The sequence below is a fragment of the Pseudorca crassidens genome, chromosome 5, assembly GCF_039906515.1.
Source record: "Pseudorca crassidens isolate mPseCra1 chromosome 5, mPseCra1.hap1, whole genome shotgun sequence".
NCBI classification, from domain to species: Eukaryota; Metazoa; Chordata; class Mammalia; order Artiodactyla; family Delphinidae; genus Pseudorca; species Pseudorca crassidens.
The window spans coordinates 28,703,512-28,717,845 of NC_090300.1; the positions used below are offsets into that span (position 1 = coordinate 28,703,512).

General features: G+C 36.9%; 1 protein-coding gene across 4 annotated transcripts in view; it reads right to left on the reverse strand.

Annotated features, from left to right (window-relative positions):
• U2SURP (U2 snRNP associated SURP domain containing) overlaps nt 1–14,334 on the reverse strand; it is a 55,537-nt gene that overhangs the window by 38,368 nt on the left and 2,835 nt on the right. For all 4 annotated transcript variants that reach the window (XM_067737599.1, XM_067737597.1, XM_067737598.1 and 1 more), the window contains exons 2-3: nt 8,437–8,481; nt 7,018–7,149 (exon numbers count right to left, since the gene is read on the reverse strand). In XM_067737599.1, coding sequence (XP_067593700.1) covers nt 7,018–7,149; nt 8,437–8,481 — 177 coding nt within the window. The remainder of the gene's footprint in view (nt 1–7,017; nt 7,150–8,436; nt 8,482–14,334) is intronic.

Consider the following 14,334-nt stretch of genomic DNA (forward strand, 5'->3'; position numbering starts at 1 on the left):
CTGATGTTTATGAACAAAATAATTTCATTTTCATTGCTGGGAAAATATCACATACTGTGTTCTAGGTTTCACACAAGTAAACAGTCATCAATTAATTTTGAATATGAGAAAATAGTATTTTAATGAATTCTTCATTTATGTAACTTAGAAGCAATTTCCTTGTAAATATGGTTTGAACAAATTGTAGACTTTTAATTGTTCAGTTATTTATTTGAATGATAATTGAGTCATAAACTTTTAAAAGAGAGGAATGTTTATTAAATACAGCCTAGAATGCTTCAAGATGGCGGAGTAGAAGGCTAACTGCTGAGCAATCATCAACAGGAAGACACTGGAACTCACCATAAAAGATACCCCACATCCAAAGACAAAGGAGAAGACACATTGAGACGGTACGAGGGGCACAATCACAATAAAATCAAATCCTATAACTGCTGGGTGGGTGACTCACAAACTGGAGAACAGTCACAAACTGGAGAACACCCACTGGCGTGAAAGTTCTGAGCCCCACGTCAAGCTTCCCAACCTGGGGGTCCAGCAACGGGAGGAGGAATTCCTAGAGAATCAGACTTTGAAGGCTAGCGGGATTTGATTGCAGGACTTCCACAGGACTTGGGGAAACAGAGACTCCACCCTTGGAGGGCACGCACAAAGTAGTGTGCGCATCCGGACCCAGGGGAAGGAGCAGTGACCCCAAGGAAGACTGAACCAGACCTACCTGCTTGTGTTGGAGGGTCTCCTGTAGAGGTGGGGGGTGGCTATGGCTCACATGAGGACAAGGACACTGGCAGCAGAAGTTCTAGGAAGTACTCTTTGGTGTAAGACTTCCCAGGGTCCACCATTAGCCCCACCAAAGAGCCCAGGTAGGCTCCAGTTTTGGGTCGCCTCAGGCCAAAAAGCCAACAGGGAGGGAATTCAGCCCCACCCATCAACAGACAAGAGGATTAAAGTTTTACTGAGCTCTGCCCACCAGAGCACACCCACCTCTAACCACCATCAGTCCCTCTCATCAGGAAACTTGCACAAGCCTCTTAGATAGCCTCATCCACCAGAGGGCAGAGAGCAGAAGCAAGAACAACTATAATCCTGCAGCCTGTGGAACAAAAACCACATTCACAGAAAGACAGACAAGATGAAAAGGCAGAGGGCTATATACCAGATGAAGGGAACAAGATAAAACCCCAGAAAAACAACTAAATGAAGTGGAGATAGGCAACCTTCCAGAAAAAGAATTCAGAATAATGATAGTGAAGATGATCCAGGACCTCAGGAAAAGAATGGAGGCAAAGATCGAGAAGATGCAGGAAATGTTTAACAAAGACGTAGAAGAATTAACGAACAAACAGAGATGAACAATACAATAATTGAAATGAAAAATACACTAGAAGGAATCAATAGCAGAATAACTGAGGCAGAAGAACAGATAAGTGACCTGGAAGACAGAATGGTGGAATTCACTGCCACAGAACAGAATAAAGAAAAAAGAATGAAAAGAAATGAAGACAGCCTAAGAGACCTCTGGGACAACGTTAAATGCAACAACATTCGATTATAGAGGTCCCAGAAGGAGAAGAAAGAGAGAAAGGACCCCAGAAAATATCTGAAGAGATTATAGGTGAAAACTTCCCTAACATGGGAAAGGAAACAGCCACCTAAGTCCAAGAAGAGCAGAGAGTCCCAGGAAGGATAAACCCAAGGAGAAACAGGCCAAGACACATAGTAATCAAATTGGCAAAAATTAAAGACAAAGAAAAATTATTGAAAGCAACAAGGGAAAAATGACAAATAACATACAAGGGAACTCCCATAAGGTTAACAGCTGATTCCTCAGCAGAAACTCTACAAGCCAGAAGGCAGTGGCATGATATACTTAAAGTGGTGAAAGGGAAGAAACTACAATCAAGATTACTCTACCCCGCAAGGATCTCATTCAGATTCGACGGAGAAATCAAAAGCTTTACAGACAAGCAAAAGCTAAGAAAATTCAGCACCACCAAACCAGCTCTACAACAAATGCTAAAGGAACTTCTCTAAGTGGGGAACACAAATGAAGAAAAGGACCTACAAAGACAAACCTGAAACAATTAAGAAAATGGTCATAAGAACATACATATCGACAATTACCTTAAACGTGAATGGATTAAATGCTCCAACGAAAAGACACAGGCTTGCTGAATGGATACAAAAACAAGACCCATATATATGCTGTCTACAAGAGACCCACTTCATACCTAGGGACAACATACAGACTGAAAGTGAGGGGATGGAAAAAGATATTCCATGAAAATGGAAATCAAAAGAAAGCTGGAGTAGCAATACTCATATCAGACCAAATAGATTTTAAAATAAAGAATCTTACAAGAGACAAGGAAGGACATTACATAAGGATCAAGGGATCAATCCAAGAAGAAGAGATAACAATTATAAATATATATGCACCCAACATAGGAGCATCTCAATACATAAGGCAACTGCTAACAGCTATAAAAGTGGAAATCGAGAGTAACACAATAATAGTGGGGGACTTTAACACCTCACTTACACTATTGGACAGATCATCCAAACAGAAAATACCTAGAGACAAATGACAACAAAAACCTCGATCCAAAACCTATGGGATGCAGCAAAAGCAGTTCTGAGAGGGAAGTTTATAGCAATTCAAGCCTACCTCAAGAACAAGAAAAACGTCAAATAAACAACCTAACGTTACACCTAAAGGAACTAGAGAAAGAAGAACAAACAAAACCCAAAGTTAGCAGAAGGAAAGAAATCATAAAGATCAGAGCAGAAATAAATGAAATAGAAACAAAGAAAACAATAGCAAAGATCAATAAAACTAAAAGCTGGTTCTTTGAGAAGATAAATAAAATTGATATACCATTAGCCAGACTCATCAAGAAAAAGAGGAAGAGAACTCAAATCAATAAAATTAGAAATGAAAAAGGGGAAGTTACAACAGACGAAGCAGCCTAAGAGACTACTACAACAACTCTATGCCTATAAAATGGACAACCTGGAAGAAATGGACAAATTTTTCAAAAGGTATAACCTTCCAAGATTGAACCAGGAAGAAACAGAAAACATGAACAGACCAATCACAAGTAATGAAATTGAAACTGTGATTAAAAATCTTCCAACAAACAACAGTTCAGGACCAGATGGTTCCACAGGTGAATTCTATCCAACATTCAGAGAAGAGCTAACACCCATCCTTCTCAAACTCTTCCAAAAATTGCAGAGGAAGGAACACTCCCAAACTCATTCTAGGAGGCCACCATCACCCTGATACCAAAACCAGACAAAGATGCTACAAAAAAAGAAAACTACAGGCCAATATCACTGATGAACATAGATGCAAAAATCTTCAAAAAAAATATTAGCAAACAGAATCCAACAACACATTAAAAGGATCATACACCATGGTCAAGTGGGATTTATCCTAGGGATGCGAGGATTCTTCAATATACGCAAATCAATCAATGTGATACACCATGTTAACAAACTGAAGAAGAAAAACCATATGATCATCTCAATAGATGCAGAAAAAGCTTCTGACAAAATTCAACACCCATTTATGATAAAAACTATCCAGAGAGTGGGCATAGAGGGAACCTACCTCAACATGATAAAGGCCATATATGACAAACCCACAGCAAACATCATTCTCAATGGTGAAAAACTGAAAGCATTTCCTCTAAGATCAGGAACAAGACAAGGATGTCCACTCTCGCCACTATTATTCAACATAGTTTTAAAAGTCCTAGCCACAGCAATCAGAGAAGAAAAAGAAATAAAAGGAATACAAATTGGAAAAGAAGAAGTAAAACTGTCACTGTTTGCAGATGACATGATACTATACATAAAGAATCCTAAAGATGCCACCAGAAAACTACTAGAGCTAAGCAATGAATCTGGTAAAGTTGCAGGATACAAAATTAATGCACAGATATCTCTTGCATTCCTACACACTAATGATGAAAAATCTGAAAGAGAAATTAAGGAAACACTCCCATTTACCATTGCAACAAAAAGAATAAAATACTTAAGAATAAACGTACTTAGGGAGACAAAACACCTGTATGCAAAAAACTATAAGACACTGATGAAAGAAATTAAAGATGATACAAACAGATGGAGAGATATACCATGTTCTTGGATTGGAAGAATCAATATTGTGAAAATGACTATACTACCCAAAGCAATCTATAGCTTCAATGCAATCCCTATCAAATTACCAATGGCATTTTTTACAGAACTAGAAAAAAAAATCTTAAAATTTGTATGGAGACACAAAAGGCCCCTAACAGCCCAAGCAGTCTTGAGGGGAAAAAAACGAAACTGGAGGAATCAGACTCCCTGACTTCAGACTGTACTACAAAGCTACAGTAATCAAGACAGTATGGTACGGGCACAAAAACAGAAACATAGATCAATGGAACAGGATAGAAAACCCAGAGATAAACCCAAGCACCTGTGGTCAACTAATCTATGACAAAGGAGGCAACAATATACAATGGAGAAAAGACAGTCTCTTTAATAAATGGTGCTGTGAAAACTGGACAGCTACATGTAAAAGAATGAAATTAGAATACTCCCTAACACCATGCACAAAAATAAACTCAAAATGGATGAGAGACCTAAATATAAGACCAGACACCATAAAGCTCTTAAAGGAAAACATAGGAAGAACACTGACATAAATCACAGCAAGATCTTTTTTGATCCACCTCCTAGAGTAATGGAAATAAAAACAAAAGTAAACAAATGGGACCTAATGAACCTTAAAGCAAGGAAACTACAAACTTTTGCAAAGCAAAGGAAACTACAAACAAGACGAAGAGACAACCCTCAGAATGGGAGAAAATATTTGCAAACAAATCAATGGACATAGGATTAATCTCCAAAATATATAAACAGCTCATGCAGCTCAATATTAAAAAAAACAAACAACCCAATCAAAAAACGGACAGAAGACCTAAATAGACATTTCTCCAAAGAAGACATACAGATGGCCAAGAAGCACATGAAAAGCTGCTCAACATTACTAATTACTAGAGAAATGCAAATCAAAACTACAATGAGGTATCACCTCACACCAGTTAGAATGGGCATCATCAGAAAATCTACAAACAAATGCTGGAGAGGGTGTGGAGAAAAGGGAACCCTCTTGCACTGTTGGTGGGAATGTAAATTGATATAGCCACTATGGAGAACAGTATGGAGGTTCCTTAAAAAGCTAAAAACAGAATTACCATATGACCCAGCAATCCCACTACTGGGCATATACCCAGAGAAAACCACAATTCAAAAACACACATGCACCCCAATGTTCACTGCAGCACTATTTACAATAGGTTACGGAAGCAACTTAAATGCCCGCCGACAGACGAATGGATAAAGAAGACATGGTACATACATACAATGGAATATTACTCAGCCATAAAATGGAACAAAACTGGGTCATTCGTAGAGATGTGGATGGATCTAGAGACTGTCATACAGAGTGAAGTAAGTCAGAAAGAGAAAAACAAATATCATATATTAACACATATATGTGGAACCTAGGAAAATGGTGCAGGTGAACTGGTTTGCAGGGCAGAAATTGAAACACAGATGTAGAGAACAAACGTATGGACACCAAGGGTGGAAAGCAGTGATGGGTGGTGGTGGTGTGATGAATTGGGAGTTTGGGATTGACAGATATACACTAATATGTATAAAATGGATAACTAATAAGAACCTGCTGTATAAAACAATAAATTAAATAAAATTCAAAAATACAGCGTAAAATATTAATCTGCAGTTGAAATCTGAAGGTTTCTCTCTCACCTACCAAAATGAGAAGTTAACCAGTTATGAAATTAAACTATCAATCCCTTGGTTATTAAACAGGCTTGCCCTTGGCAAGATACAAAATGGAAAGGTAATACTGCTGCAAACTACTTCAAGGTTACATTAAAATCCCTTTAAAAAAAAACAAAGCAGTTCATAACTCAAAAGTCAATACTGGGTTTCACAAACACACTCAAAGTAAATTTTTTCCCAAAATAGAAAGGATAATGTTCTGCCATCATTCAGCACCTTTGATTTCAACTGCTGAAGTTTAAACAAATGGTAAAATTACATACAAATTCAATAAGAAACATAATTTTACAAAGCAAAATTTTTGTCCTCAATTTTATTTATATCCTACGAGCCAAACTTAGACACCTAAGAGAGAAATGGTTAAGAAAATTATGGAATACTTACTCAAAAAATATAATCACCCATTAAAGTTTGGTTATAGAGTTTTTCCTAAAATCAAAAAAAATTAGACCTGAAGAATCTTTTAAAATGTGTTCCTGTAAAATGGACCTCAGCAAAGTAAAAATATATTTATGCTTAAAAATATTAAACAAGAAAAATAAAGTGTTATCAATATCAATACTGGCTGGTAATTACTGTCCTCCTTATTATATTTTCCAAATTTAACCACGACAAGAAAACATTATTTGAAATTTAAAAAAAGACTAAAAGAACACGAGAGTACTTTGCAGATACAGGCAGTGAAGATGCTCCTTCTCTGGGTGCTTGCAGCACCCTGGGAACTGCACTGACCAGAGTGAACAGCACCTGCTCCTGTTAGCTTCCCAGGCTGGGACTATGTGTAAGCTGAGAACAAGAAATGTGTTTTAATCACCTGTGTATTTCCAGTGACTGGCCTCTGGCACTTGGTTCAGTAAATGTTTGGCATAAGGGGAGAACAATAAATCTATTAACCATTTTATATTCAAAACACTCCTTGGTTTTTTAAAATAAAATTAAAATTTTTAAATGAAACATATCTTACATATGAGCTAAAAAACATTTCCTTAGATGAGTTTGAATTTATTGTTAACCCAAATAGAATAATGAATGCTATTTTCAAATAGTACAAGATGAAACAACAAGCACAAAACCAAGATATTCAACTACCAAATTCAATCAAGGGCAAATCAAAATCATTATCTATCCTTTCTTATCTTTATCAATACTTACTCTTGAGAGATTCTGATGAGGAGAGTCACAAACGTTTTCACGGGTACTTTCATTCCTATAATTATGCTTTCTTGGGCTCTTAGGTCGTGTCCGACTTGGCATATCACTATCTGAGGGTCCAGATGCATCCATCTTCGAGAAAAGGAAAACGAGTTTTTAAAAATCATATATGTAGTACTGAAACTAGAATCAACCCAAATGTCCAAATATTGACAAACTTCATTTTACACTATCAAAATATTCCACTAATTATCCCTTAATACCTCTGATTTCATCAGAAAAGTTCTTAAGTACAGGAAGTTTTCAATAATTCTAACTTGCACTTGAAAGATCATTTTCAAGAAAATATCTGCCAAACACCCAAGTCTGACTAACCACAGTTTGTCTGTCAGTTGTACCTTCAAGTAAAAATGGTATTCCATGAAAGAAGGAGCCAGTTTTATTCCACAACTTAAACAATCCCACAAGTATTATATTTTTCCTCAAGACAAACACCACACTTTGGCAAGCAGAAGTGCCTTATATGTGTCTCCCATTTCATCACTCAGAACGTTAAAAACACTCATACACAAGGACAAGATTTAATATTAATAATTTTTACTGCTTCATCAAGAACATTCTTAAGTGAAACTAGCATATTTTTACTGTGTCTGGAGGGGAAGAACACAATGACTACTAGCACATTTTGGCGACATTGCCTTGATTCGTGCTAAGGTGCCAACAATTTACCCATCAATTGTTTTTGCACCATTAGTGCAAATGTCAACACAGTGATGGCAAATGATGTCTTAGTGTTATTACAAAATAGTTCTGAATTCAGCCACCCTGAAAAATTCTCAGCAACCCCACGGGTCTGAAGACCACACTTTTAGCACTGCTATAATAACACATGTAAAGGAAAGTTTATCGCAGTATTATTCAAAATGTCAAAAAGCTTGAAACAAATCGTCTATGCCCATCAACAGAGAAATAGCTTAATAAATAATTGCACCTCCCCCGTGGAACATTAAGATACCATTAGAAAGACTAGATTAGAGCTGTATCTGTTGACTTGCAGGGATTTGCAATAGGTGTACTGTGCACTGTGAAAAGAAATGTGTATAACGCAAAACTTGTTTAAAAAAAATGTATAAGCACACACACCTATGCATGTACAAAATTTTACAAGCACAGTAAAAAAAAAAAAAGGGAAATATACACACTTGGTTTCTAACATGGTTTGAGGGGCCAACTTACGTAAATAACAGAACACAAAAAAAACACAGAACATCTAGCAAAAAAGGTTAAAGAAAATATGCACATACAACGCAATCATATTTATTTATCAAGTAAAATCATAAGGGACATATCAAGTAGGGATATATACAATAAGAAATTAAATTTTAAGGAAAAAAGACAACGATTGCCTTTTATACTCACATGGGCATCTGAAGATCCAGATGAATGAACATCTGATGATCTGGTCTGCAAGCATTAAAAATAAAAGCCAACATTTAAATAATCAGAAAATGTATTATGCTAACAAAACAAGTATTTCTTATGTTACACAATCTTTCCAAACTTGTAGCAATTTCTTCTCAGCTAATAAAACCAAACAAAGGCAACCTCTGACTTACAAAAAAAAAATTGTGATCCAAAATAAATGTGTCAGTCAAGTTCAGTCTTCAAATAATGGCACTTTCCAATAAGGTCAAGTGTTAAAGTTTCACCTGATTTTGTTTTAATTGATCTAAATTTCAGATTACATATGGCATATAATAATTTATTTGATTTTTCACTATGCAGCTAAGGATGAAGAAGCCAAGCTATAACACTATTAACTAAACAAATAATATGTGGTATCTTTCTGAAATTTTAATTGGAGGCCCAGAATTTAACTCTGGCACTGAGTTGTTTTTATTTTTCAAGGTATTGGGTAGTGAGATTTTACTTATTTTATATATATATTTAAGTATTAAAAGTGAAATCAAGAATCTTGAGATCACAAGTACCTCATCGATCCTAGCTCCCACTTCTAGATTTCAAATGTAATGCACAAGACAATACATTCATTTTTAAGAAAAAATTGAAGATTTGTATGATGTAGAAAAAAGCCAATAAGATTCCCATGGGTCCACACAGTACTGCTTTACTTATCTTGTTGAAACATAAGGCTAAGAACAGCTGATCGGATTTTCATACTGAATCAATTTATTCCTCTGAACTCCATACTGGACCCTAGGCAAAATCAGCCCAAGACAACCAAGCACTGAGCCACCAGCCATCTCCATTCTTTCTACCCGTCTTTTTTCTGTCCCCAACTTTTACTGTGTCCCTCCTATTTCACTTTCTTCTCCTTGCTAACCTTTCCTAAAAGGCAAGGTAGCATGAAAGAAATTTTTTTATATTTAAATTTAACCCTGTGAAACCTACTTTGAATCAGTTTGAAATGCACCCATTTGCAGACACTTAAAAAATACAAGACAATAAATAACTCCTCTTAAAAAAGATAAAAAGGGGGCTTCCCTGGTGGCGCAGTGCTTGAGAGTCCGCCTGCCGGTGCAGGGGACACGGGTTCGTGCCCCAGTCCGGGAAGATCCCACATGCCCCAGAGCAGCTGGGCCCGTGAGCAATGGCCGCTGAGCCTGCGCGTCCGGAGCCTGTGCTCCGCAACGGGAGAAGCCACAACAGTGAGAGGGCCGCGTACCGCAAAAAAAAAAAAAAAAAAAAAGAAAAAGAAAGAAAGAAAAAGTTCCGTCAAGAGACTGAGTGAATTGAGGAGGAAAAAAAATTCAATTGCCTTCTAATATACCAGTGTTAACCTGCTAGGTAATAAAAATAACAGGGTAATCATAATAGTGAGAAAAAACATAAAACAACTAGAAACCAACTAAAGAAATATGTACCACCTGTGCGAAGAAAATACAAACTTCACAAAAGGGTTGTTATTCAAGTCAACTTTTGAAAAGATTCATCACATTCCTAGATGGGAAAACTCATTATTAAGACAAAGTCAACTACACCTAAATTTATTCATGCATTTAATGCAATTTCATTCCACAGCTCAAAATCCTAAAGGGAAGTCTGCAAGGGGACAAGGGGGATTGCCAAAAATAATTCTGAAGTTCACCCAGAAGAATAAGCACGAAAGAGCAGATAAGAAAGTGCTAGCCTTTCTTTCATCTATGCCACCACATCCAAATCATTTCTAGGATTTAAAAATAACAGCATGGCTTAGGACGATGCATCAGTTGATTTCAATTAACCTAAGATGGTCATATTTAGTGCAAACCAAACATTTTCCACTGATACGCTACACAGCATCAGAATGAAATTTTAGGCTTGAGAACAGTTAAAGAGATGGAAATAGCAGTAAATAAAAATTTTAAAGGAATAACCAACTTTTAAAGCTAATGGTCCAGGTAATCAGTAAACGTAACACTACTTCTGAAGAGTCTCTCCCTCTACTTAACCTGGAACTGCACTATGTTATTTGTCTTGGGTTTGGGTTTTATGTTTTTACTGAAGAACAGTAAATTAGTGATGCTTAAAGATCTTCTGAAGTCCACAGCACAATCCCTCATCCAAATGAAAAGACCCAAAAGCAAGAAATGAAAAGGCAAAATAAGGGAGATTTGAGGCAATAAAGAAGCAGACACAAGAAAAACTTATCTCAAGTTTGAGAAAGCAGATATAGTACAGATGTGGGGAAGGACAGCAAGGGAAAAAAAAAGGATCATACTGATGGCTGCTGAGGAGATAGAGGTGAAGCCAACTAAACGATACCATAAAATTTTTTTTCCAGCTGCTCCTACTTTACTTCAATTGAAAAACCGCCACACCTGAGTTTTCAAATTAGCAAGCTAACCACAGCAACATGCCTCCAACACCTCCACTCTGCCTAGTCCGCTCTCCATTCCCATCTGCCTCCTTCCTCCTCACATCCTCTAAAGCATCAACTTACATTTCCACAAGCTTAATAATCACTCCCATAGGAAGCATATCAACACTTTTATTGTGCTGAGATGACTCCCAATTCCTTATCTTCAACCTTGGTGCCTCTCCTGGGTTCCAATCTGTTCTTAAACAACTTCCTGGACATCTTCACCTGAATATCTGCAAGTTCCTCACATCCTATATATATAAAATATAGTTTCCTCCCAAACTAGCTTCTCCTGTTGACCTTCTTACTTCTAACACCGAATGGTAACTTTCAATCAGTCATAATACAGAAGTAGTAAAATGTTAAGAGCACAGACTCTGGAATCAGACTTCCTGTTTTTAGCACTTACCAGCTTTGTAAACTTGGGCCTAGTTCCTTCACCTGTAATGCTGAATAGCACCTGCCTTATAGGATTGTTGTGAAGGACAAAGACAGGTGAAGCACTAAGAACAGTGTTTGGTACATAAAAGTGCTCAATGAGTGTTAGCCAGCAGCATTATACCAAGGTCATCCTTGACTACTTCCTTCTCCCCCATAACCAACTGAGTCAAATTCTGTTCACCCCACCTCTACTGAAACTCTTCTCTGGGGACCCTTTTTACTAAAGACACTATTGTGGTTCAGATCTTCCCTTTATTCAACCCATTTACTGGGCAACCACTTACTGGTACTGTGCCTTACATCAGATATAAATGTTCTTAGGAGCTAATAAATAAGAGAGACAAGTAAAACAGTGTGGCCATACCACCAGAGCACAGAGGGCAAGCAAATCTTAGTGGGAGTGGGGACGATGTCAGAAAAGCTTCCCAAAGAGTATCTGAGGTGAGATTTTGAAGCAATCTTTAATATTTATCAGCAGCACTACAAAAATCTTCAAACTAATCCTCCTCAATCCCAAATTCTTCCTAAACTATGTCTCCAGAAGAGCTTTCCTAAAGGACTTTCCTGCCTTGAATCTTCCATGGCTCTCTAATTTTATTCCATAGGTTTTAAAGCCGCCACAATTTAGCTCAAACTTATCCTTCCGTCTCAGAAACTTTTATCCCTATGCAAATGTCCTATATACATTGGCTAAACCAGAACATGTATCAATCCATTTGCCAGTGATTTATTTTCTTTACCTCACCCATCTCTTTTTTATACCTCTATGTCTACCCTTCAAAACTCTGTTCATTGTTCAAAAGACTCAAACTCCTCTATTCCTGAAGCCTCCCCACCCCACCCTCCAATCAACCAGCTGTCATTTCTTTCCCTAAAGTTTTAGACGCTTCTGATGGCTCTGCTTTGAACTATCATGTGTTGACTCTTTTTCCACTTGACAGCATGTTCCCCAAAACTGATTATCATCTTATTTAATTTTTTCTTCCTCAGAGTCAAACAAAATCTGGCAAGTGACGGAGCCTCAATAAACTTGCTGACGTACCAAGTTGGAACAAGTACCTACACAACAAAATTGCACTCCTCACTATCAACATACTAAGCTGTCCACTCACCAACAAGTAACAGCTACCTAGCTGAATACCACTTTCCAAGACAAACCAAAGTCTACCTCTCAAAAAAATTCATCAAATCTATTGAGTTAAATAATAAACCTGAAATTATCCTTAAAATTACATCCAAAACACTACCAACACATGAAAAGTTGTAAGTACATTTTGAATGATCTGTAATCTAAAATGAGGAAAGCCTGGTGAAAAAAATTAAGTGCTCAAGGAAGAGACATCTAACAGTACCAAATAGCCTCAACTGCTATTGGCAAATGCATCTTGCTTTTAAAAAAAATTATTTCAGCAAAATATCTAGCATGTGGTCAATCTGCAATAAACTGTTAAAGCTACTTAACAGTACAAGAGGCAAATTATTTGTAATATTAATATTTTTGAGTTTAATATCCTGTAGGAAGTTTTGGGCTCTTTTTTGTTTTTGTTTTTCAAAAATGATGTCCTTTGTAAAAAGTGATAGAGAGGCATGAGTCTTCAACTTGCATACCAAATGAGCCCTCCTCTCATTTGCCTTACTGGCAAATGAGTATTTTTTGTCAATTTATTATACTTTCTAGGGGAAAAAAGCTTCAGGAATAAAAACTAGAAGAGAATAAAAACTAGAAGAGAATAAAAACTAGACTTTCAGCGCTTCCCTGGTGGCGCAGTGGTTGAGAGTCCGCCTGCCGATGCAGGGGACACGGGTTCGTGCCCCGGTCTGGGAGGATCCCACATGCTCCCACATGCCGCGGAGCAACTGGGCCCCTGAGCCGTGGCCGCTGAGCCTGTGAGTCCGGAGCCTGTGCTCCGCAACGGGAGAGGCCACAACAGTGAGAGGCCCGCGTACCGAGAAAAAAAAAAAAAAAAAGCTAGACTTTCAGAAAACAAATAATTCAATCCAATAAGATAGAAAATTTTTAAAACCATATTAATAGTCATATTCGAGCACCAGTGCTACAAATACTCGAATTTCTAAAAGACACCAATCAAGAAAATAAAAGTTCCTAATGCCTCTCTCCACCCCAAAACACAGCCACCTTATATTTTAAGATAAGACTGTTATCTTATCTTACATCCATATCATAATAAAGATTCAGTTTAAACTAAAATGCAGAACAAGAGAGCCTAATTTTTCAAGGTTTGTGTTTTGTTTGGAGTTTTTGATCATATTTAATTCTTACATACCTTCAGGTACCACCAAAAAAATGTACACAAGCAGTAATATATACCTAAGGATGATAAGTCTTGAATGGATAATCATTATATCAATACATATTTCGTACAACTGAAATACTTTTGTTAATCAGCAGTCAATTAAAATAGTTCCCACACCAATTTAGCACTGGGTGTCCAAGGAAGCCAGCAGTATTTCCTACTTAGCTCATTTACCTCTCTAACCCAATTTTTGACACTATGGCAAAAAATAAGCACTGTCACAGAGTGAAAAAACAGGGCACACAATTCCATTATATTAGTAGTACTACCAGCACAGGAGCTGCAGAGGGAACGAGAATACCACATTCTCTTCATATCCTCATTGGCTGAGCAAACAACTCTTACAATCAAAATAAATTAATTTTTATAAATTAAATTCTAAGTTTATATATTAAATTTAACATTTTTCTAAGCAAACAATTATAGGCTCTTTGCCTCTCCTCCCAAAATCAAAGCTACAACATGGTACCCCCTCCCCCAAAGCATCATTTTAGTCTGGTGATACAAGAATAAATGCACAGGAAATTTTTAGCTAATTCCTAAAACATTTACTGAATTTCTATATTTGTCAGGCTTTAAAATAAAAAGTACAGCAAAATTACACAGAAAATAAAGGGTCTCTTCATCAGGGACAACTACACATAAACGTTAAATCATTTGACTATACAAACTTAAAATGTAATTTTTAAAGCTAAAAGA